The following is a 22,783-nucleotide window of genomic DNA, read 5'->3' as shown; positions in this document are numbered from 1 at the left end:
TTGCATTCACAGCAGCAAGCTGTGAAATTGATCCCTCTACGTGTATACTTTTTGAAACGCTAGTTTTATTGCGTGCATTGAAGTTATAGTTTTTTTAAATAAAAATTAGAGAATTGTTTCACTCGTCTTTGTTTCTGTTTGCGAAGAGCAACTTAATCGTCGTGTCAAAGTTCAGATAGCAGAAATGAAAAAATATACTTATGAAGCAGCAAAGTGACTGTTTTAAATCAGCAAATTTCTATTGAGTCTCCTTTTTTATCTCGAAATTTCATCTAGCAAGGTTTTTAACAAAACATTTTATCAGGTTTTTTAACTATTAGTTGTACCGAGTTTTGAAAATGGGAAGAAACCTTTGTGTTCGGGTGTGTTTTAGTTTTTTTGTATCTTTTTCCTTCGGAAAATCAGGTGTCACAAATAATCGTTGGAAAGGGTAGCTTGATTTATCATATTAAACCCCTTTCAGTCTTAACGACATAAAAATTTTTCCTTGTTTCGACAAAGCCGCTTCGAAGTTTTTGAGTTCTAGACTAATTTCGAGCGAGTAGAGCGAGCGAGTAGATATTTTATATTATAGGCTTTGTAATAGTCTAATTGTTAAAATTCAAGTTAGACCGTGAAAATTTAGTTTTACTCAACTAAAATTATTTTAAGTTCTTTCTGAAAAAAAATTTTTAAAATCCAAAAAATTTTCCGTAAAATTCTAGAAAGTAAAGTTTTAGTGAGTTTTTTTCGTTGTTCTATTTGTTTTCAGACAAAAAAATGAGAAAAATAGTAACTGAGTTTTTAGTTTTTTAATTTTGTGGTCGGAACATTCTGTACAGCAACCGGCTATCGTTGGTTTTTTTTCTGTATGTGGTGTACTTTTTTCTGTCTGTGGTCAACTATACTGTATCTGTAAAAGTGCATGCCCTCTCACGAGGGCACCCACCCACCTTATGTCAGAATGTACATTGTAAAAAGGATAGCCGGTTGAATAGCCCAGAATGTTCCGACCACATTCTTAAAAATACAAAAAAAAAATGTTTTTTTTTTTTTTCAAATTGGTATCGTTTTTTCTGCATGTTGTGATAAAAAGATCTGTTGTATGTTGTGATAAAACGAAAAAATAGGACGTAGGCATACTTGAGAGTCATAGTAAAAGGGGTCAATTTGAAAACCATTTTTGAAGTAAACTGACCAGAAAAACGGACAAAAAAATTTCAAAAATTTGATTTTCAAGTTTTTGATTCCCAAAATTGCTAAAAACAAATTGCTTTAAAAATCCAAAAACTATCTATACTTGAGTATAACCCAACTTTCACGGCTCAAATGAGCTATTATAACACCGTCAACTTTTTAGTTCGAAATAAGACCAAAAATCAAAAATTTCAAACCCGTTTTCCTCAACATTTCGCAAAAATTTTCAAAATTTGTTTAATTTCGTTCGAATCACGAGTGAAAATGCTTTAATATGATACATCACTCGACCCATTCCGATGATTATTTGTAGCAAATGATTTTGCGTGGAAAACAAAAAGAAACAACTAAAACACACCCCGAATACAAAGTTCCTCCCTTTTTTCAATAGTCGGAACAATTACTTCTCTGATTATTTTTGAAAACAAGTGTATTAGTTTAATAAGTCTATTTTTTAATTGAATAACCATTTAATCAGTTTTGTTTCACGTGCATACGCGAAGTGTAACTTGATCTCGGTGTTTAGTCATAATTATCATGTCAGTTTTGTTTCATCTTGCAGGGGCGAAGAGGGAGCCAAGTTCGATTTGATAGAGACAGCCAAGTTGATCGCTGAGTCTGCCATGGCGGTGTACAGACTGGCCAATCAGGTGGCAGAGCAGTGCCAAGAGAGGAAGATTAGCAAGGTAGGCAGGCCACATATGTTAACTCCTCTTGTTCTCAGCTGAAGAAAAAGAAATGAAAGAACGAAAATGTTCTATAACTTGTTAATTTACGTTATGGTTTTTCTCATGTTTTTCCTCACAAGAAATATCTCTTTTATCTTGTCAAAGTCAAGGTCAATAAGTCCTTTAGAGTTAGACGTTCATCTACTTGAGAAATCGATGCCGGCACTATGGATCCTTTTATATTGTGGTTGCAAAATTCGAACTACTAATGACTTTTTTGTTTGAAGCTCTTAATTTTTGCAACTAATCATTTTTGATGGTTTGATCACCCGGGTCGAAACTTTTGCGTAAAGTTTTCATGAAAAGGGGCTGAATGAGCATATAGTACGATTGGTCCCCCAGTTGTCAAGGAAAAATAAATTGGACTCAAGGACGCCCAACTAAGAGCTCACTGTTTAGACAATTGGGTTCATTCACCCCCTTCCATATCAAATCAGGGACAGAAAATTGGGCCCATTCAGCCCCTGCTGTACAAATACAATTTCCTCGGCAAATACAAAATTAGGCTCATTGAGATTCTATTGCTAGAAAGTGGGCGCAATCTGTTTGATTTCATTTTTCCGACTTTCGACGAAAGTGGTGGAATATTTGAGCTCGCGCTGGTTTTGTTCTCCACGCAAATTTCGACTTTTTAACCCAACTTTTGTGGTGGATTTTTTATTTCTTTCATTTCAGCCGAAAAGTATCGTTGTCCTGAGCTGAAATTTAAAAAGATATTTTACCTGTGATTTTTCGTAAATTCGTGGGTGTTTAAAATCGCCAGTGTGGGATAATTAATGCGCGACATATTTTATGCTATTAACGCGTAAAAGGGGATTTAATCTGTCTTTACACAAGTATAGCTTGTGTTATAGTATGAACTTTCTTTTTTTTCCAGCCCGCAAATTCCTACTTCATTTTTTTCCACATCGCAAATATTGTTGCGATGCAATTGTTGCGACAAAATGTGTCCTTTTTGATCCAGCTTTTAAGTACAGCCAATGCTATGGATATTAACCCAGAATTTTGTGTTACAAGTAGCGCTTTAGCTTCTAGATACCATGGTTCTGTAGCGTAGAGGTAGGGAAGGAGACCAGCAGCAATATAGGAGGGTTCGAACCTGGGCAGGGTCGGATGTTTTTAATGAATATACTAGCTAAAATGCGTCTGCTCTATAAATTGAGGCATGTTAGTTAGTAAATTTCTGTTTTTGTAAATTGACTGGTACTGGTAATGCGTCGTAATTGGCTTGTACCTTGAAAAATTTTGTAGTCTCAAAATTTTACTCATTCAGTTTTTTCCAGTAGCGTTGTCGGTCATATTTTTGCTTGTGTATGCGAAGTGCAACTTCGCCTCTGTGTTTAATTTTCTTTTACTGATCGAGTTTTCTCAAACTGGGTTAATTTTATTTAAAAAGGCCAATCATGAATTGCTGTAGAGCTTTAGTTCGCAGAGTCTTAAAGGCATCTATTTTTGTCTTTGAAAATCGAAAACTGAGAAAAAATGTCAGTTTTTTTCCTGTTTACTTGCGTTCATTGACTCTTGTCCAACTGTCTGCTGGCTATGTTCTTTTTTCAGTGTCTCAAATTGATTTTGTTGAAAAAAATTGAGTAGTCAGATGGTTTTTGAGTGAAGAGTCACTCTTCATATGGATTTTTTAGGCTAAAATTGCAAAAGTTTTGACATCATACTTTAATAAAGCTATTGTCAATTTGTTTTAAGCTATTCTCGGTCCCCTGCCTCGTGTGACAAAAAAATTATGCTTAAGTCGAAATAAAATTAAAGTTTCTTTTTTTTCAGACCATTCATCCCCGAGTGAAAGGACAAACTAATTGAGCTGATCCTCGATTAATACGTATAGAGTATCTTTTTTTTTTCGTTTTTGGGAAAAATATTTTTGATCGGATTTTTGTTTTCTTAATTCTTCATTGCTTTTAGCCCTGTACATGGGAATATAATTTATCAACTGTGTTGCTATTTGTTGCTTTGCTGTGTTTAGAATCTGCAGAATGTGGCCCACAAGATCCCCACCTTGGCCACCCAGCTAAACATCCTCTCCACTGTCAAGGCCACAACCATTGGGGGAGTTGCAAATGGTGAGTCACTTCATTGTTTTAGTCGAATAGAATGTTTTTTTTTTCTGTTTTGCGGCCCAAAATTGATCATTATGCTGTTTTTAAAGTTGGATCATAACGCTCGAATCTGATTGGTTGAATCTAATTTAAATCTGGATCTCAAAGTAAGCTCATAAGCTTAGTAATTTGGTAGTATTGGGCCGTATAACAGAGAAGACCAAAAATAATAATCTATTTGCTTACATTTGAAAACATGACTATGACTATAAAAAGATATTTGATAGGTTGAAGTTCTGGTGCCGAGTACGACAAAGTAAAAAACAATGGTGATTCAGTTCTTTTTTTAAATATTTGAAAACTAGTTTGATCTAAATTGTACTACATTTTCAAAATAATGACTTATAGGTTGTTTATAATGGAATTTTTTTCAGCGAAGTTGAAATTAACGATCATGAAAATATACTTAAATATATATACATTCATTCGTTGAGGAAAATTGAGACAGCACTAGAATATATTTGAACAAAATTGGCTTAAAGAAATGTTTACATGAAAATTCAAATATCGGTTTCCTCGTTGTGGCAGATAACTCGTTAAACGGGGCAGATATAGCCCTGAAGCTAGACAAGTTGGCCACTTCTATCGGCATAGAGGCAGCCGCCACTGAGCTAGAAAGGGGGGGCACTGCCAAGCCCACGTCCCAGCTGGACGAAATAGCCCAGAATGTGGCGGCTGATGATCAAGGTGGGTAGTAGTATTATAGATTAGAAATGATAGTTGCAATTAGCTAATATCAGTTGGAGTAGTTATTAAACATAACTTGGTTGATGTTGAACAGTTATTATGTAATGTAAGATAGATTCAGTTAAATTGCGCATGATCCACTGAAAGTTAAATGAAAGTATGAAGTGATTAATGAAACAACACTACTGTGATTGGAAGTTAACTTTTTTTAACGAAGATCCGATTTTAAAAAAATCTGTCTAACTCACAATTCAAAAACAATGAAAAAAATACAAAAATTCACAATGATCTTGATTCAAAATTTTAAGTTTTGATTAAATTAAAAGTTACAACAAAATTGTCATTTTTGACTGAACTTCGATGCAATCTAACCATTGCTGATTTGTGATATAACTGTGTTATTGCGTAATAGTTCTCGACTGCATGGCCCTATGCATGATGTACCTCGTTAACAATCAAAATAATGGTCTGTATTTTATTTTACTTTTTATTATACCAACTAGTTCCATGATTTGTTATGGAATACTTTATAACCACTGAATTGATGATACAGTACCAAAACTCATCAACTGAATTCACTACAGTTCAAATATATTTTTTCAAGAAATAAGGAATTTGAGTATAAGTGTATTGAAGTTTTACTCTGACTGGTAATATACAAGTTTTTAATTGCTGCATTTTGTCAATTGGCTTACTATCAATTCCGATATCATATGTGAAAGTCATATCGGAATTGATGTTAAGTAAAATTGGCAATATAGAACCAGAACATAAATACTTTGAGTTCGATTGCCACAAGCTGATGCTTTATGAACATCTGCAAAACAATCTCAACCTTCAATGCTCAAAATGCTTCAAGTTCATAAAGTGAATGTTTGAGTTTTTATAATCTCTAGTGTTATAATTTCAGCTACCAAAGATGACATTGAGGCGACTGAGATGCTGGTGTTGAATGCGCAGAACATTATGACGTCAGTTAAGGACACTGTGCGTGCGAGTGAGGCAGCCAGCATCCGCATCAGACTGGACCAGGTGAGTGAAATCAGAAATGTAAAAAACCACCTACCAACCCGTGAGAAGACAATTCTTAAAAGTAGATTAAACGGCAAACATTGATTTATGCGTTCTTTTCACCGAGAACGCAAGCGAAGTAGAGCAAGCGTTCGCTACTTGTCTATGCTTTGCGACGAATTGTCGATTGTTACGAATTGTCACTTTACCTTATTAGCCTACGTAAAAAGCCCCGATAAGAGAAATAAACTTGACTAATTTGGCCATCCAATGAACAGTTTGGCTATGGTACACTCCCCGCTCCCCTATTCGTCAGAAACCTCGATTATAGATGGGGATAATCAGTGGCTCTCGGGGTGAAAAGCGATATTTAAGGAAGGTCGGTGAAACAGGCCTGAACAAAAGATCGTAGTTTTCTCAATTTAGTATGGCTTGTAAAAAAAAGATTTTGAGTGTAGTGTTGCATTGTGTGTAAGTTACTTTAATTTGCGTATCGAAACCATTGATTTGCTACAATAAAGTTGTTATTAGCGTATGATCACTCTTGTGAGCGTGCGAGCGTTAGTGTATTAGTACGAACCTTGTTTTTTTCTAACCTAACTCGCAAATCAAAGTGTTCATTGTATGTGTTCACTTATATGGAAATTTCACTGTAACATTGGAAATTTCACTGTAGCAAAGCATCTGTTCTCTACTTTATTTTGGGCTGGTGTTTGATATTTTTAAGCGTCCATGGCTGAGTGGTTAATGCGTGAGACTCATATTCTCTAGATCGAAGTAGGGCGTATGTTCGAATGCGAGACGTAGCCGAATCGTTACTAATTCGAGGCTAATTTCTACTTTTTCCTTTTTATGGAGCTGCTTTTTGTCTTGTTCTTGCTAGTGTTTGCGAAGCGCAGCTTCTTCTCTGCGTTTCAATATGGTGTGCTGATATTTGGATGAAACAGCTTTTCCAATCATAAACAAAAACTCACACTGCTAGAGAAAATTCTCAAGTTCGTACATTTTCGAGAACGTTGAAACCGCGCAGAAGATAATTTTCTTAAGAACCAATTACTTTCAGTGTACCTACTGAATATCTATGAAATACTTGAATTACTCAAGTTTGTGTTTAAAACAATCAATAATCAACACTCAGAATCATACACAAATATATTTTTATAATTTTTGAAAGTCGAATAGCGAAAAGCCACAGATCTAACTACGGTGGTCTTTATCAACCGCCCTCGCGGAGAACGAAAGCAACAAAAGATTTTCCACTCGTTCCCGTTAGATACAGTTTTATAACACTCAAATCAATAATTTTGAAATTACCTGATTCATATTCCTTAACGCCCTTTCCAATTTTGTACATCATTCAGAAATTCATTCAATTTGAAAAACAATGAGCTAGTAAATTTCCTTTTTCTAAAAGACCTTTGTTTTGACAAGGATAGCCGGTTGCTGTGCAAGTAGCACAGATTGTGCAAGTATCACAGATCAAATGGTCTGACGAAAGTCTAGATTTGAAGTATTTTCGATCGACAGCCACAGTAAAATTGGCAAATTGCGCATCGGTTTTTGTCGAAAAATGACAAGAAAAAAAAACGTGGAAAATTTCAGTTTTCTATGCAAAGATTTTTTGAGTTTTAGTTTTTTTTTCCAAAAATAGCGCTAAATGACTTCGCAAAATATTATTTTTAGTTATATTTAAACTTAAGTTTAACGGTTTTTTTTTCAATAATAAGCCTGCTCGCTCGCTTTACTCGCTGGAATATGTACTTAAAGTTGTAAAGCAGTTTTTCTCGACAATGGGACAATTTTTTTGAGAATTTTTTATTTTCGTTCGAATCAGGCTGAAAGGGCTGTAATTTGATATATCACCCTCATCGTTTCCGATGATTCTTTGTGATAACTGTTTTTGGTTGAAAAACAAATAAAGCGTGCTTGCGCTCTCTTTTTTTTTGCTCAAAATTAGGCCAAAAATTTCCAACGTTTTTTTTCTCGACACTGAAAAATGAAAGGAATGATATATCACTCGATTCCGATTATTATTTGATACCTGATTTTATGTGGAAAAGAAAAAAGAAAGAAAACAAAAACACGCCCGAATACAAGGTTCCTCCCCACTTTTATTGGTCGGAACAGTTAAAAGCCATGAGGAGAAGTTGTGATGGTTTCGGGGTTGGATTCCCACTACGAGTCGATAAGTTTATTATTCATTTAAAAATTACGATATATTAATAGCCCATAAAGATCAAGCTTGTGTTTTCCTATCTGCTTACAAGCTAGACTGATAAAATCCTCAATTCTGCTGGTCTCGTCACTATCTGTCTGATTTAGATTTACAAAAATACATTGTGATTTGCCATGAAATTTGATAAAATATATTTCGTCTGCTCCGCCAATGTTTACAAATTTTTGAATTATGTTCATTGATATATAATTTTTCTTTAAAGTTAAGTGAATGAAAGACAATTAGTACCATGGGTCAAAGTGTAATTTTTTAATATCTGGATAAAAAATTATGATTTATCAATCTGTTGGCCTATTTTTGATGACGACCTTATGACATGAGTAGCCTCATAAAAGTCTTAAATTAGAAGAATAGTTTCCTTTTGATAAGAAAGGAGCCCTTTAGGTTCTGTCTGATCGTGATCGCGCAAGCTAGCTAGTTCAGCTAGCTTCTTCATTGCTGTGGATAAACTCGATCGGTTTGCAAAAGTACCAAACTGAAACTTATTTTTTTGTGTGTGTTTCAGGGACACGCGTTGAAGTGGGTGAGAAAGCGACCAGCTGGTGCGCATCACTCTTCGGGAATGTTGAGTTACTCAGTGTCGCTCAAACAGAAACAGCAAGTGAGGCTGAATGCACAGAAAGCGGCCGAGATGGCGATGAGTAAGCGGAATTGAAACTGAAGATTGAACAGCGTTGAAGGGAAATTGGGGCAATTTTTTTAGATATCGTTTTAAACCGAAGTTTTGTGATAGTTTTAAAATCTTACGTTAAATCTTGTAACTATTTCCCCGAGGTAACTTTGTTACTAGGCACAAATTTTTAGATGCTGAATCGTTGAATTAGTCCTCTATAGGGTTGGAAATTATTCACTTGGCATCATTGCGGGAAAAATTTAACGAGATTCTTCATGCTTTATTTGCTCAATGGGCATGCAATTTGTATAAAATTTACCGTTACCAAAAAGTTTTGCAGCTGATAGTTTTTGGTTAATTATAAAAAATTGGGAAAGTAAATAGTCATAAATGCAGTTTCTTGTAATAATGAATAAATGAAAGCTGGCCGTTGGAGCAAATCTCTGATATTGACTAACATGCTTTTGAAATAGTATTTTTTATATAATTTTCAGAAACAAATTGAAACTTATGGCTGGTTTAATTGACTAGTCTGTGCAATTATTGTTCCAAGATCCTGAAAACAGTGAGCGTTGCTAGTTCGGAAATCAAGTTCAACATATAAACTGAAGAAAAAAAGATGCTATACATTTTTCATGGTTTTAATCTTACTTCAAATGCATTTTCTATAAATCTATTCGACATATTTAGCCAACCCTCAAATCAACCCTTAATATCATGCTTATCATCATCATCGTGTCTCGTTCGTTGATTACTCTGGATTTTGTACGATGTTCCTGTCACAATTGCGCCGTGATATCATCCTCACATTCACATTGCAGATATATTAATTAGTATTCGGCTTATTTCTTGTTCTTGTACAGATATCAAAATCGTTTCAATTAATAGTTTTTTCACCAGTAATTGTGAAGTTTAAAAATTGTTCAGGTGAATACAAATCATTTTCACAATGATTCTCAAAGAAATCGTATACACTGGCGGTTTATTCCAATGTTTTTGTCCTCTCCCGATATGTTTTTGGCGGTTTGACCTACGGCGCTCGACTCATTTTGAAGCGTATCTCTCTGATAATAAAATTGAGTGAATGACAAGGAGATGGGGATGATTGAACTTTGAGAGACATTGAACTTAATAACGAGCAAAACAAACTAAAGGAAGGCGTTTAAGCGGGTAATTGAACGAATTAGGAGGTAAACGAATATTTTTTTCACAACTTGCATGCCCTCAGACCGAACAAATATAAGACTAACTGCTGTAATGAACAGTGTACGTCTTGGTTTTTCATGGTTTGACTCTCAATTTTTTTTTAATATTGAATTCAAATTCATTTGCTAAAAAAAATGCAAAAAAACTCTCTATCCAATAACAAGACGCGCAAAAGAAAACGTAAATGAATTTCAGTTTCCAAAATGATATAATTTTCTAGATTTCCCGGCAGAATTGAAAATAACCTATTGACTTTTCAATTGGTTTTGTGTTATCTTCAAATGGTTTTGTGTTATCAAAGAAGACAATCGCGTGATACAGCACAACATAGCCTTGTAAGCTAGCAGACAGAAAGTCAAATTCAATATATAAACTGAAGAAAAAAAAGATTTTTAACACTGTCTTGGTTTTAACTTTTTTATGACTTAAAACCATTTTCTCTTAGTAGTTCTGTATTATCTAAAAAGACACTCGTGGGATACAACACCAACATAGCATTGTAAACTAGCAGACAAAAAAATCAGACAAGCCACGAAAATCGAAACTGTGTTTACCGAAATTGCATACGTTTGTCTTGAATGATAATCAGTTTGAGGGAAAAATGCCAAGAAAAACAATCACAGCCATTATATTAGCCTTCAAAATTTTTCACAAGTTTACCGAGCAGCAGCGAGGTCGGCAATCTTTGTGCAGACGCCGGATAGAGTTTGGATCTAATAAATTTTGATGTTCAAAGTTTTCACGCCCATTCATGAAACACAGGAAAGCTTACAAACTATTTTGATTCTTATAACAACAAAAATGGAGTAACTAAGTCATTGTAGTATAATTAGAACCAATTAAAATGATAGAAAAAAAACTGCTCATATCAAAACCACCGAAAAAAATATTCTATGTTTTGGAAAGAAAGCTATTAAAAGCCAATAGTAAAACTATAATCCAATTTTTCGCAAAAAAAAACTCATTTTCCACACATTGCTGATAAACAAGGCCTATCTTGGTCTCGAATCCTAGATCATGTACCCAAGGCACATATATAACCCCTAGATTAGGTTAAAAGAAGCCTTAAAATTATTGAGCTTTCATAATAAAATCAAACTCTTAAAAATTTGTAAGAGAAAACGGCTATAGAAAACAGTCCCAATCACAGTTGAAAACTTCAGCAAATTCTCAAATTTCGAAGAGATTTAGAACGATGTGTTTATTTTTGAAAATTAAAAATCATAGTTGATTTTGATTGGTAATGCTAAACATTGTATAAACTTCAGCAAACTTTGTATAAACTTCAGCAAACTTGTGGTCAACTTCAACATGTGTTTTTATCAGTTTCATTCGAGACATAAGTTGCTGCCTTGTACCTATTATTGGATGAAGTTCAAATGCTGGCTAAAGCTTTCTTCGGCAGTTTTTGTGTTTGCAAAATTCCGCTTCACTTCTGTGTTAATATATTTTTTGTCTGTTGTGATTGTGTATCTCAAAGTAGTCATACTTGTCAACGGGCCGGGCCGCCCGTGGGCCTCAACGGGCCGGGCCGGACCGAGGTTTTCATTTTTGTCAACGGGCCCCAACGAGGCTTTACTCTGATTGCGGTCTGACGGTATCCGAAAGACGGGCAAAACTTTCCCCTATAACCGTTGAGGCAATTGAAATGATTTCCATGGCTTTTAAAAAAGGTCTTTATAAATAAGTAAAACAATTATTAAAATTGTTTTGAAACAAATTTGTTTTTTACCAAAAAAGCAGCAACGGGACCCAACGGGCCAATATTTAATTAATTCCCTGTTTATCGGGCCACCAACGGGCTCGACTTGAATTATATCGGGCCGGGCCGGGCGTCAATTATGGCTACCCGTTAACTAGTCTTAAAGTAGTAACCTTGACCTCTATTAATTTATTAGATACCAGCCAGTTGTTAGCTTTACGAAGTCCAGTGGACTTCGCATCACTAGTTGCTCTATTTAGACATCGGTCAGTTTTAATTTAACACACTTACTTTTTGTTCTTTTAACTTAGATTGGTAGTTTAGCTTACCAGTGGTATTTGCACACTTTTTTCATCGCGCAGTCATCAACTGATTCGAATCAGCGGGGAATTCCCGCCTTTTGGCCAAAACACACTGATGAGCTACCCACCCAATAGACTAACTGGATAGATCAGTTCTACCTGCCCATCATTGCCAAAAAGAACTTGGACATAGACATTCTAAAAGATTAATTGGAACTAGAAACTACAATCCCTATGTTAGAAGGCGCCCAAGATTCAGTAAATGAACCACAGAGGAATGCTAGGTAGGCCAGAAACAAAGAAGCAATGCGAGTTTTCGAACACACAGAAGTCAAACAAATCCAAGAAGAGAAACGAAAATTCGGGGGCATGAGAAGTTACGAGGCAGACAAAAAAAAGATCTAAGCCAAAATCACACACATACTCCATTCTCCCTTCACTCCACGGGATCCAAAGTTTGATACAAAAAGAAACAAAACTCAGCACCAATGGAATTTACAGGGGAAGATACACATTAACGCGGAGATGAATATGAGATAAAATTTACAGGCTACCTAGGAATTGTTACAGATTTATACAGCAGATCAATAAATGACTAAATAAAAAAAAGCGTTATGTACAATTGTTATGTACCATAAAAACAAACAAAACAGAATAAACTAAAATGGTAATACGATAAAATGAGTCGGACAAGGAGCTACTACTAATATCACTAAGGTAAGATTGAGCGTAAAAAAAATTGTTTCATCAAATTGGTATATAACCAGTAGTAAAATAAGCACGACTTAATGTCCGATTAAACTAAAAGAGTCTTGTGAGTTTTACGCTGAAGAATAAAATGTTTGATGAAAATTGTCTGCTTCATTTCTAACTTCCGTATCGAGTATTGACGAAATATCGCTCCCCTCTTCATCTTTGTTAACCATTGGACATTCTTCCAATGGGGAGCATAGGACCGCGATTTTCGGGTTCATCGAGGATGTAGTCGAAAGTGAGCGTTGTGTTGTTTCGGCCACTAAGGTTGGTCTTGGTGGTTTATCCTCCAGGGGTGTCTAAAAAGCATATGGTGACTCGATATTGTTAGAAGTTTGGCATCTATTGTTTGACGAGAATGTTATGAGTGGTTACTCCTCTGAGTCCATTATGTCTATTATCGCGGCTGCTGGAGACACCTCTACTATGAACCGCCTCTCTCCATATAATTTAGAGGGGACTTAATAAAAGTGCAGCTACAATTTTTTCGTAAAATGGGAAATGTTGTGATTGTGTATCTCAAAGTAGTAACCTTGACTTCTATTAGTTAATTAGATACCAGCCAGTTGTTAGCTTTACGAAGTCTAGTGGACTTCGCGTCACTAGTTGCTCTACTTAGACATCGGTCAGTTTTAATTTAACACACTTGTTTTGTTCTTTTAACTTAGATTGGTAGTTTAGCTTACCAGTGGTATTTGCACACTTTTTTCATGGCGCAGTCATCAACTGATTCGAATCTGCGGGGATTTCCCGCTTTTTGGCCAAAACACATTGAAGAACCACCCACCCAATAGATCAACTGGGTCGATCAGTTCCACCTGGCCCTCATTGCCAAAAAGAACTTGGACATAGACATTCTAAAAGAACAATTGGAACTAGAAACTACAATCCCTATGTTAGAAGGCGCCCAAGATTCAGTAAATGAACCACAGAGGAAAGCTAGGTAGGCCAGAAACAAAGAAGCAATGCGAGTTTTCGAACACACAGAAGTCAAACAAATCCAAGAAGAGAAACGAAAATTCGGGGGCATGAGAAGTTACGAGGCAGACAAAAAAAAGATCTAAGCCAAAATCACACACATACTCCATTCTCCCTTCACTCCATGGGATCCAAAGTTTGATACAAAAAGAAACAAAACTCAGCACCAATGGAATTTACAGGGGAAGATACACATTAACGCGGAGATGAATATGAGATAAAATTTACAGGCTACCTAGGAATTGTTACAGATTTATACAGCAGATCAATAAATGACTAAATAAAAAAAATGTTATGTACAATTGTTTTGTATCAAAAAAACAAATACAACAGAATAAACTAAAATGGTATTACGATAAAATGAGGCGGACAAGGAACTACTACTAAGATCACTAAGGTAAGATTGAGCGTAAAAAAATTGCTTCAACAAATTGGTATATAACCAGTAGTAAAATAAGCACGACTTAATGTCCAATTAAACTAAATGAGTTTTGTGAGTTTTACGCTGAAGAATAAAATGTTTGATGAAAATTGTCTGCTTCATTTCTAACTTTCGTATCGAGTATTGACGAAATATCGCTCCCCTCTTCATCTTTGTTAACCATTGGACATTCTTCCAATTGGGAGCATAGGACCGCGATTTTCGGGTTCATCGAGGATGTAGTCGAAAGTGAGCCTTGTGTTGTTGCGGCCACTAAGGTTGGTCTTGGTGGTATATCCTCCAGGGGTGTCAAAAAAGCATATGGTGACTCGATATTGTTGGAAGTTTGGCATCTATTGTTTGACGAGAGAGTCCAATATGTCTATTATCGCGGCTGCTGGAGACACCTGAACTATGAACCGCCTCTCTCCATATAATTTAGAGGGGACATAGCAAAAGTGCAGCTACATTTTTTTCGTGCATTGGGAAATGTTGTGGTTGTGTATCCCGAAGTAGTAACCTTGACTTCTATTAGTTAATTAGATACCAGCCAGTTGTTAGCTTTACGAAGTCCAGTAGACTTTTTGTCACTAGTTGCTCTATTTAAACATCGCTCAGATTTATTTACCGCACTTACTTTTTATTCTTTTAACTTAGATTAGTTGGTTTAGCTTACCAGTGGTATTTGCACAATTTTTTTGTCGTTGTAGCTTTCTCGGAACAGTTTTTTTGGTAGATATTTATATGTCGGAGGATTTGGTCTAAATCGACCTTTCAGTCAATTCTAATTGTTGTTTTTACAGGCTGCTTTGTTGTACATAGACTATTTTAATTCCACTGTAACTCGCGCTACTTCATGTCAAGTTTTTGTTTTGAATCTAATTGTCGAGAACTTTCTTTGCTTGTTTTTGTGCCCTTGAAAGAAAAAAAAACTAGTAGGTTGTGTCAACTCTGCACGACAGCTAGGACTGTTAGTTCGGTCAGAAAAGCCAACGCTTTAGCAGCTGGAATTCTGCTTTTCGAATTTCATTGTCAGCTAATTATTTAGTTTTTCAAAGTTCATAGGAAATTCAAAGCCTCGATTAAGACATGCACTCAATGAGTAGCTTGGTAGTTTTGAACTGCGCCAATTCTGAGTTTTATCAGAACCTGAAAAAAGCCTTTCATTTCCTGCAGAGAGGTCGAAATCATATTTAAAATACGGTTTTGTTCTGGCGTTTTTGAACTTGAAGCTGGCTGATGTCCATAAATCTGACAAGAACTCAAAAAATTGAAAAATAGGGGGTGGGGCAGACGCTTCCTTTCCGCAGGGATTCGACCACCTCATAAACCAAAAGGTCTTCCCTCTGTTTTTATTTTATGACATCCATTTTGGGCCAAACAACTCTAAAAATGTTTTAAAGGCGCCCTTGGCGCCAATATTTGCTAATTTTTGCGCCAATATTTGCTTAAAAACGCAATTTTCTGGTTAAAAAAGTAAAAAAAAACTGAAAACAAGTTTTTTGGCGTTTTCTTTTTTGCAAAAATTTGCCTGTGGGGCGAAATTTTTGGTCAAAATAGGGACATTTGGGTCGACAAAATTTTGAAAATGTTTTGAAAATCCGCTCGTCTATCAAGAAATTCCTAGATCCGCCCCTGAGTTTGTGATCAAAATGAAAACTCTTAGTTTGTCTTGAAGCATTTTTTGTTTTCCTATCATTTTTTGGAAAACCTTACTTTCCAAATATCAGCCAGGACCTTACTTACCATCTGCTGCCTGGATCCTTTTCATCGCGTGATTTTCATCATCATCACGTGATTAATGTAACCTTTATTTTCTAGGGAATTTTGATTTTAAGATCGTTTCTGGAAGTTTTCCCTTGAACATATTTTCATGAGAACAACATTCGGCTCATTTTTTAAAGCCAAACGTTGCAAAGTTATTTGAGTAATTTTACTGTTCACATCGTCGGATTGTTATAGAATTTAGCATACGGGCTATTTGAGCAATGACAAACATGTTTGGTCTTCATACTCAACCTTGTAAAACCGCTCGTAGCACCATGAAATCGTGAGGTGGGGGAAAAGGAAAAGGAGCCTAACATTCAGTAGTTAGTTGTGTCACAGGACAATTTTTGCTTCGCAGATGGTGCGTAGCTTTGTTTCACTTATTGTATTGAGAAGCTCATAGACTTCGACTATCGGTGGTTTCAATTTGACCAACAATACAACATAGCCACATGGTTAGACTTCCGCTCGATTAAAAATTAATGCCAAACCTGGTCCAGAGTTCTAAGGAATTTTCAATCAGCAATTTTCATCTAAGGAGTTTTCAATCAGAACATGCGGCGAATGAAGTTGAAATATTAAATATTAATTGAATGAAGTTTAGCTTTAAATAATTGAATCTTGAGTTTCTTCTAAATTTTTTGTGGGAATTTTCTATTGGTCACAGAGAGTAACTTTGTTTCCTCAATATTTCTTTTGTTTCTTATTTCACGAAATGCAGAGGCGGATTTGGGGGGATGCTACCCTTCTCTCAGCGATTTGGCCCCCTCACAAACCAAAATGTGATCTTTGGTATTAATTTTTGACATCCATTTTCGGCCGAACAACCCTAAAATTGTTCTACGGGCGCTTTGGACGCCAACATATACCATTTTTGATTGGGAGCGCGCGATTATTTGGCAAAAATTTCAGAAATAGTGCCCAAATTTTTGGCCTATTTTTACGAGAATTTTTTTAAAAAATCGATAAAATTTTTTGAAACACCCCCTCCCCCGCCCTCGAGATAATCCTAAATGCGTCCCTGACCAAGATTCAGGATTTGATAGTTGAGAGTTTTTATTAGCATTTCCAGAGCCTTTCTTTGATTTTCTCAACTTACCAACTTTTGGAACCCTCTGAAAAGCTACCGTTTCATAGCACGTAAGGCCTCTAAACCTTTGTTCGTTTTTAGATTGAAAATATATTACAATTTCAGAAAAAATTGAAAGTTGAAATTAACCTGGTTCATCCATTAAAATTATCAGCGAAATCTTTTCATGCATAGAAAACATTCATTTTGAGACAAATTCAAAGTATGATTTTCTGCTACTCTCTATTATGATTTATGAGATACCAAAAGTTCGTACCATATACAAGGTTAATTCAAAAACCAATCTGCTTTTTTCTGTTTTGCAGTTTAGTTTGAGATTCTGATCACCTTGAGTTTCTTTTTTTGAGAAATAAGTTTTTAAACGACGTGTAAAACGAATGATCTCTAAGTAATTTCTTGTGTTCAAAAACGATTTGTGAAGGAGTGCATCACCTAATTGTGTTACTTAGATACCTCTAAAGGGGGGATTTTTAACCTACAGTTTGTGTCTAGACTCAGTGACCTGACCATGAGGACGACATAGACACTGAAAAGGGAAGAGTTCATTCAATGAATTAAAAGAACGAAAAAAAAATTGTTAATTTTTCATAAGTCAACTGAGCAAACTTCACATGTATTCAATTCTGACTGTTTTTTTTACTAGAACAAAGACTAGAACAACAACAATGGTCAACAATAAACCCTGCAGTTCCTCCGATGGTTCAATCAAAAGTGGTTGTCCAGTTCTGACTGTGAGTGCAAAAACGGTACTAAGGAACTACCAGACGGAGGAAAGTATTCCCGTGGTTGTCCCCAAATCAGCTCATAATCAGGTACATCATCGCTATCATCATTATTGGGCTTCGGTCCTTAAAGATTATACTGGTAGGACAGAGAGCCTGACTAACGTTGTAATTGCAAAAAAAATAATAATCAAAAAATTTCATTTTATCTTGTTTTTCGCAAATGTTTTCGTTTTCTTATGCAATTCTTTTAGAACTTTCTGTTGATTTTTGTTGATTGTGTTACTGGTAAAAAAGAACTAATAGCTTGAAATTTTTAATATGTCAAATTCAAAGGAGAACTCGAAATTCAATGAAGACCCAAGTTAATCAATTATTCGACTTAAAAGGCAAACACTTCTAGAAGTTTTTTGGTACTACGACAGTCATGGGGTATCAAGGGAGTCTATTTGCGTTATATCACTTGTCCCCATTCAATGCATATTTGTGGCTCCTGATTTTGGTTAAAAAAACTCTTGCAAAAAAAATTAATCCCCATCCAAACTGTGCTTTAAAATTTTGATGCAGATAATAATTTTTTTTTTTGAAAAATGCACTATATTCGATTTTGTTTCTCACGAAAATTCATGACCTGCATTTCATATTTGCTTTTTCTAGGATTCCAATTTTGGTTATTGTAAATTTTTTAGGACTGTCGGCACCAAGTATGTACAAGTTCACTTATGAACTACTCACCTTACCCAAAGAAAGACGCTTCCGATGAAAACTGGCCCTTGCCGAATTACACTAAAGATCAATTTCTACAAGAAGCAAAACAATATTTGACAATTTATCACAACGATAAGAAAACTCACAAAGACGAGTACCATGTTCGACTGAAAGAGATTGAAGACGAAATCAAGACAAAACAGTCGGCTACTTACACTACAGACGAACTGAGATACGGAGCGCAGTTAGCGTGGCGCAATGCAGCCAGGTGTATCAACCGCCTCTATTGGCAGACGCTTGAAATAACAGACAGGAGAGACGTGAAAACAAATGACGCCATGTTCGAAGCCGTTTGTCAACACATACGAAGCTCTTTTAACGGCGGAAAACTGCTAGCAACTGTTCTGGTTCTGCCTCAAAACGCGAGGTTGTGGTCCAGCCAATATTTGAGATTCGCTTGTTACGAGCAAACTGACGGGACGCTTCTAGGCGACCCAGCAAATCGGGAGTTGACTCGAATCGCGATGAAAATTGGCTGGAGCAAACCAGAAACTGAACGAACCGAATGGGATGTGTTGCCTGTGATTGTTCAATGCAACCCAGAAGAAGATCCTAGCTGGTACGAGTTGCCTGTAGACTGTCGGCCGATTGTCGAACTGTCGCATCCCGACCCAAAATACGAACAAGCTATGCGACAACTAGGGCTGCAGTGGTTTGCACAGCCGTTTGTAGCAGATAAGGCTATAGAAATTGGTGGCGTGGTGTTTAAATGTGTTCCTTTTAGTGGGTGGTTCATGGAAACTGAAATTGGCCGTGATTTATGTGACGTTCAGCGTTATAATAGTATCCCTAAGCTAGCTCAGATTATGGATTTAGATGTAACTCTGGCAGCTAGTAGTCAACTCAACATTGACCGCATTTATGTTGAGGTCAATGCCGCTGTGTTACATTCCTTCCAGCAAGCTCAAGTATCCATTGTGGATCATCATACTGCAGCTGCCGGGTTCCAGAAGTTCTTAAAAGAAGACACCGTGGCTCGCGGAAACACTCCTGCCGATTGGGTGTGGATTGTGCCTCCTATAAGTAGCGGAATGAGTCCCGCCTTCCATCAAGAGATGATGAACTACCTGGTGAAACCGTGTATACTTGATCAGACTGAACCTTGGGTTCCGTATTTCGAAAGACTTCGGAAAAATCCAGCAGTTATCGATGAGCCAGTGAAGAAAAATAACTGGGCACTGGTTAAAAACGCGTTCAAGCCGTTTGAAATGTTGATATCCCGGATAAACAAACGAACTTGTGTTACGGTTTTGTATGCGTCCACAACGGGAACCGCGGAGTCATACGCTAAACAAACGGTTAGCCGACTTTTTAAAGAGGGCTACAAAGCAGAACTATCTGAGTTGGACAAATTCTCCTTCCCCGACGCAGACAAAACTACACAACTGTTATTAATTATAACTTCTACATTCGGCCGGGGAAACGCTCCAGCTAATGGGCTTAAAACCGAACAATGGATGGAAGAAAATAACCAAAGCTTAGTTGAGTCACAGGAAAAAAGTTTCGGTCAACTAAACCGCGAACTAAAGAATTCGTGCAGTCACTTTGTGTATGCTGTTTGCGCAATAGGTTCCAAAGCATACGAAGACTTTTGCGAGTTCGGTGTTTGTCTGGATCAAACTTTGGAAAATCTTGGATCCACAAGGTTGCTTCCAGTTGCGACTTGTGACGCGCTAAGCGACCAGTACAAATCTTTCTGCAGGTGGGAAACGGAAGCTATTGGGGCACTTAAGCAAGTGTTCCCAATCAAACAAGCATTGCCAGCCAAAACTAACATTCTAACTGATGAAGAAAAACGATCGAACGACTTGGTATCAAGTTCGGAGAAAGATGAATTTCCAGATGAAGAAGGAGCTCAAGCTATGATTGAACTTAGCTTTTACGACAACGTGTGTGCAAGAAGAGAAGGTGTCGGACCATACACTAAAACTAACCCCTTGGAAGCGACGGTTCTCATGAACAAAGAGTTGGTAAAGCCAGCTAAAATAGAAAACAGAGGGCATTTGAGTTCTTCCATGAACCAGCACTCGGTACGCCAAATTGAGTTAGCGATAAAAGACATGCCTTATTTGGCTGGCGATCACGTCTATATATTCCCGGAAAATCCAACCTCAGACGTTGAAAAGGTAATAAAAAGATGTGGACTGAAACTGGACGACATTAACTTAGATCGACCTTGTTCTCTGAATGTGATATCAAATGGAAGATTTCAATCAATGCGTGAACTCATTTCAAAGTACGTCGACTTGGTCTCGCCTTCACTTCCGAATGTTCTAGAATGTTTCGCAAGATACGCATCAGATGAAGGTGAAAGGAAAAAATTAAGGCAACTGATTGAAAATAAAGAGGCTTATTTGGAGTGGTCAGTCAATCGGTGGACTGTGAACGAAGTTTTGGATGAGTTCAAATCTGTTGAGATTAAGCTACATGAGCTGATTCAGGTGATACACTTCCGCACTTTAAATTTTTGAACACGAATGTATGTGGAATTCAAATTTAAATTTTTTATTTCTCATACTCTCATAAAATTTCTTTTTTAATCCTTATTTTTAATTTTCCAAGACTTTTTGATGTTTTCATGTTTTACGCAAAGAAAAATTTTCCGTGTCTGCAAAAAAAAGAACCGGAATCAGGTTGGAACGCGAGCTCCCGCTCCCCGACTTCGGATAAAATTGATGAGTGAGCAACTACTTCGCTGCACCCCCTGTGTAATCATCAAATTTCAGATAATTAGTTTTTTTTTTGCAGTTTCTACCCCCTCTCCAGCCCCGCCCCTACTCAATTTCATCCTCGCCAAGAACCAACGCGAACAAACTGCAGATCACAGTCAGTGTGGTAAAATACAACACACCCAATGGAATGAGACGAGATGGCCTGTGCTCCAACTTCCTCTACCAAACAATCCCCCAAGACAAAAATGAGTTGTCATTGAAACAATACAAAACCAACAGAAAGGTCCGTTATTTGCTTTTTTTTCCAGCAAGATTCGGTTTTGGGGGATTGACCCGAATGTTTTTCTAGAAGCGCCTTGGTCGACAATCGTTTATTGAAAAAAATTAAGGGGAGGTCACGTGTGCGTCGACAAAAAGTTCCTTTATTTGTCAAAACATTCAAAACTTAATTTTCTTAAACATCTTTTTTTTTTCGAAAAATCGACTCCAATTTGTTTTTGTGTATTAGGGCCCCCTCATTGTTTCCCTGTTTTTCCAAAATTCATTTTGGCCTATTTACAAAAAGGCCTACGAAATTTCTGATTGTATCAATAAGACCCCCACGTCCCTCGAGAAAAAGTGAGACCCAGATCTAACTCGATGTTTAACTATAGTACAATGCTTGTCTACAAACACCCATGCCAAACAAAATGTTGATATCATTGATATATATTTTTTACATCTTAAACCATCAACTACCTCACTTTTAACGTAACATGGTTTTCAGATTTTACCCCCAATTCAGTCCCATCAGCCTCGGATGAGTGTGAACAAACTTCATGGCACAGTCAGTACTGCTGGGTACAAACAAACCAAGCAAAAGGATCATACGGGACTGATTACATACTTCCGTCCAGAAACAGAGTCCAAAAATGAACAAATTTTCTCCTCTAACAAGGACGAAAAAGCAAGCAAGGTGCGAATTTTTGTGATCCCAAATCCCTCCTTCCGACTTCCAGGCCAGTTGCAGGATCCTCAGAAAGTAGACTTTTCCAAAGTCTTGGAAACAATGAGTTCTCGACTTCTGATGTTCGCCATCGGCTCAGGAATTGCTCCATTCCGCGCATTCTGGCACGAACTTCTGTCTCTAAGCAGAACAATTCAGACAACCGAGAAGGACCGAATGCTATTTATAGGCTGCCGAACTCCGAATGACCTTCTATATGCTGACGAGTTGAAGAAATTGACCCAATCAACGACACAAGCAAACCACAGAATTCTAACCGAAGTTGTCCCGGTTTATTCACGAGTACCTGGACACCAAAAACGATATGTCCAGGACGAAATTCCCCGGTATAAACAAATAATTTATTCATTTCTAGCAGACAAGCACAGTTTCGTGTTTATGTGCGGTTCGGTTCGGGCTTGTATCGGGATTGAACGAGGATTGGTGTCGGTGATAGAGTCTTGTCAGCCGGGAAAACCGACACGAGACGAGGCTGAAGACTGTATCAAGAGAATGAAACGTTGCGGAAAGATTCAATTGGAGATGTTCGGATAGATACTATTTGAAGTTCTAAGAAACGTAAATTTGACTGCAGATTGCTATTTTATGTAATTATTTTTTATAATAAAAAGTTTTTTATTTCAACATTTTTTCTTATAATGAAAAAGTTTTGTTTATCAAAGATTCGTACATTTGTCTTGAAGTATGTTCAATTTGAGGAAAACAACTACCGCCATTAAGTAAGCTTTCATAATCGTTCACCGACTGGCAACTAAGCCGACAAGTAGACGCAGCATAGAATTTTGAGCTGGTAAACTTTGATAACGAAGTTTTCACGCCCCATTCCTGCTGAAT

General features: G+C 36.7%; 2 protein-coding genes across 2 annotated transcripts in view; both read left to right on the top strand.

The window, feature by feature from the left end:
* LOC134853716 (vinculin-like) overlaps positions 1–9,484 on the top strand; it is a 325,677-nt gene extending 316,193 nt beyond the window's left edge. Inside the window, exons 20-24 of the mRNA XM_063869716.1 lie at positions 1,739–1,862; positions 3,883–3,979; positions 4,544–4,702; positions 5,613–5,734; positions 8,455–9,484. Of these exons, the coding sequence (XP_063725786.1) occupies positions 1,739–1,862; positions 3,883–3,979; positions 4,544–4,702; positions 5,613–5,734; positions 8,455–8,604 (652 nt within the window). The 3' untranslated portion in view covers positions 8,605–9,484. The remainder of the gene's footprint in view (positions 1–1,738; positions 1,863–3,882; positions 3,980–4,543; positions 4,703–5,612; positions 5,735–8,454) is intronic.
* Positions 9,485–16,694: 7,210 nt separating this feature from the next.
* On the top strand, positions 16,695–22,483 carry LOC134853524 (nitric oxide synthase, inducible-like). The gene is made up of 5 exons (XM_063869523.1): positions 16,695–16,831; positions 17,425–17,593; positions 18,193–20,712; positions 21,020–21,226; positions 21,710–22,483. The coding sequence occupies exons 2-5, from the start codon at positions 17,447–17,449 to the stop codon at positions 22,481–22,483; spliced, it is 3,648 nt and encodes a 1,215-aa protein (XP_063725593.1). The 5' UTR covers positions 16,695–16,831; positions 17,425–17,446.
* Positions 22,484–22,783: the final 300 nt, after the last annotated feature.

The sequence above is a fragment of the Symsagittifera roscoffensis genome, chromosome 8, assembly GCF_963678635.1.
Source record: "Symsagittifera roscoffensis chromosome 8, txSymRosc1.1, whole genome shotgun sequence".
NCBI lineage: Eukaryota > Metazoa > Xenacoelomorpha > Acoela > Convolutidae > Symsagittifera > Symsagittifera roscoffensis.
This window is presented reverse-complemented; position numbering and strand designations above follow the sequence as displayed.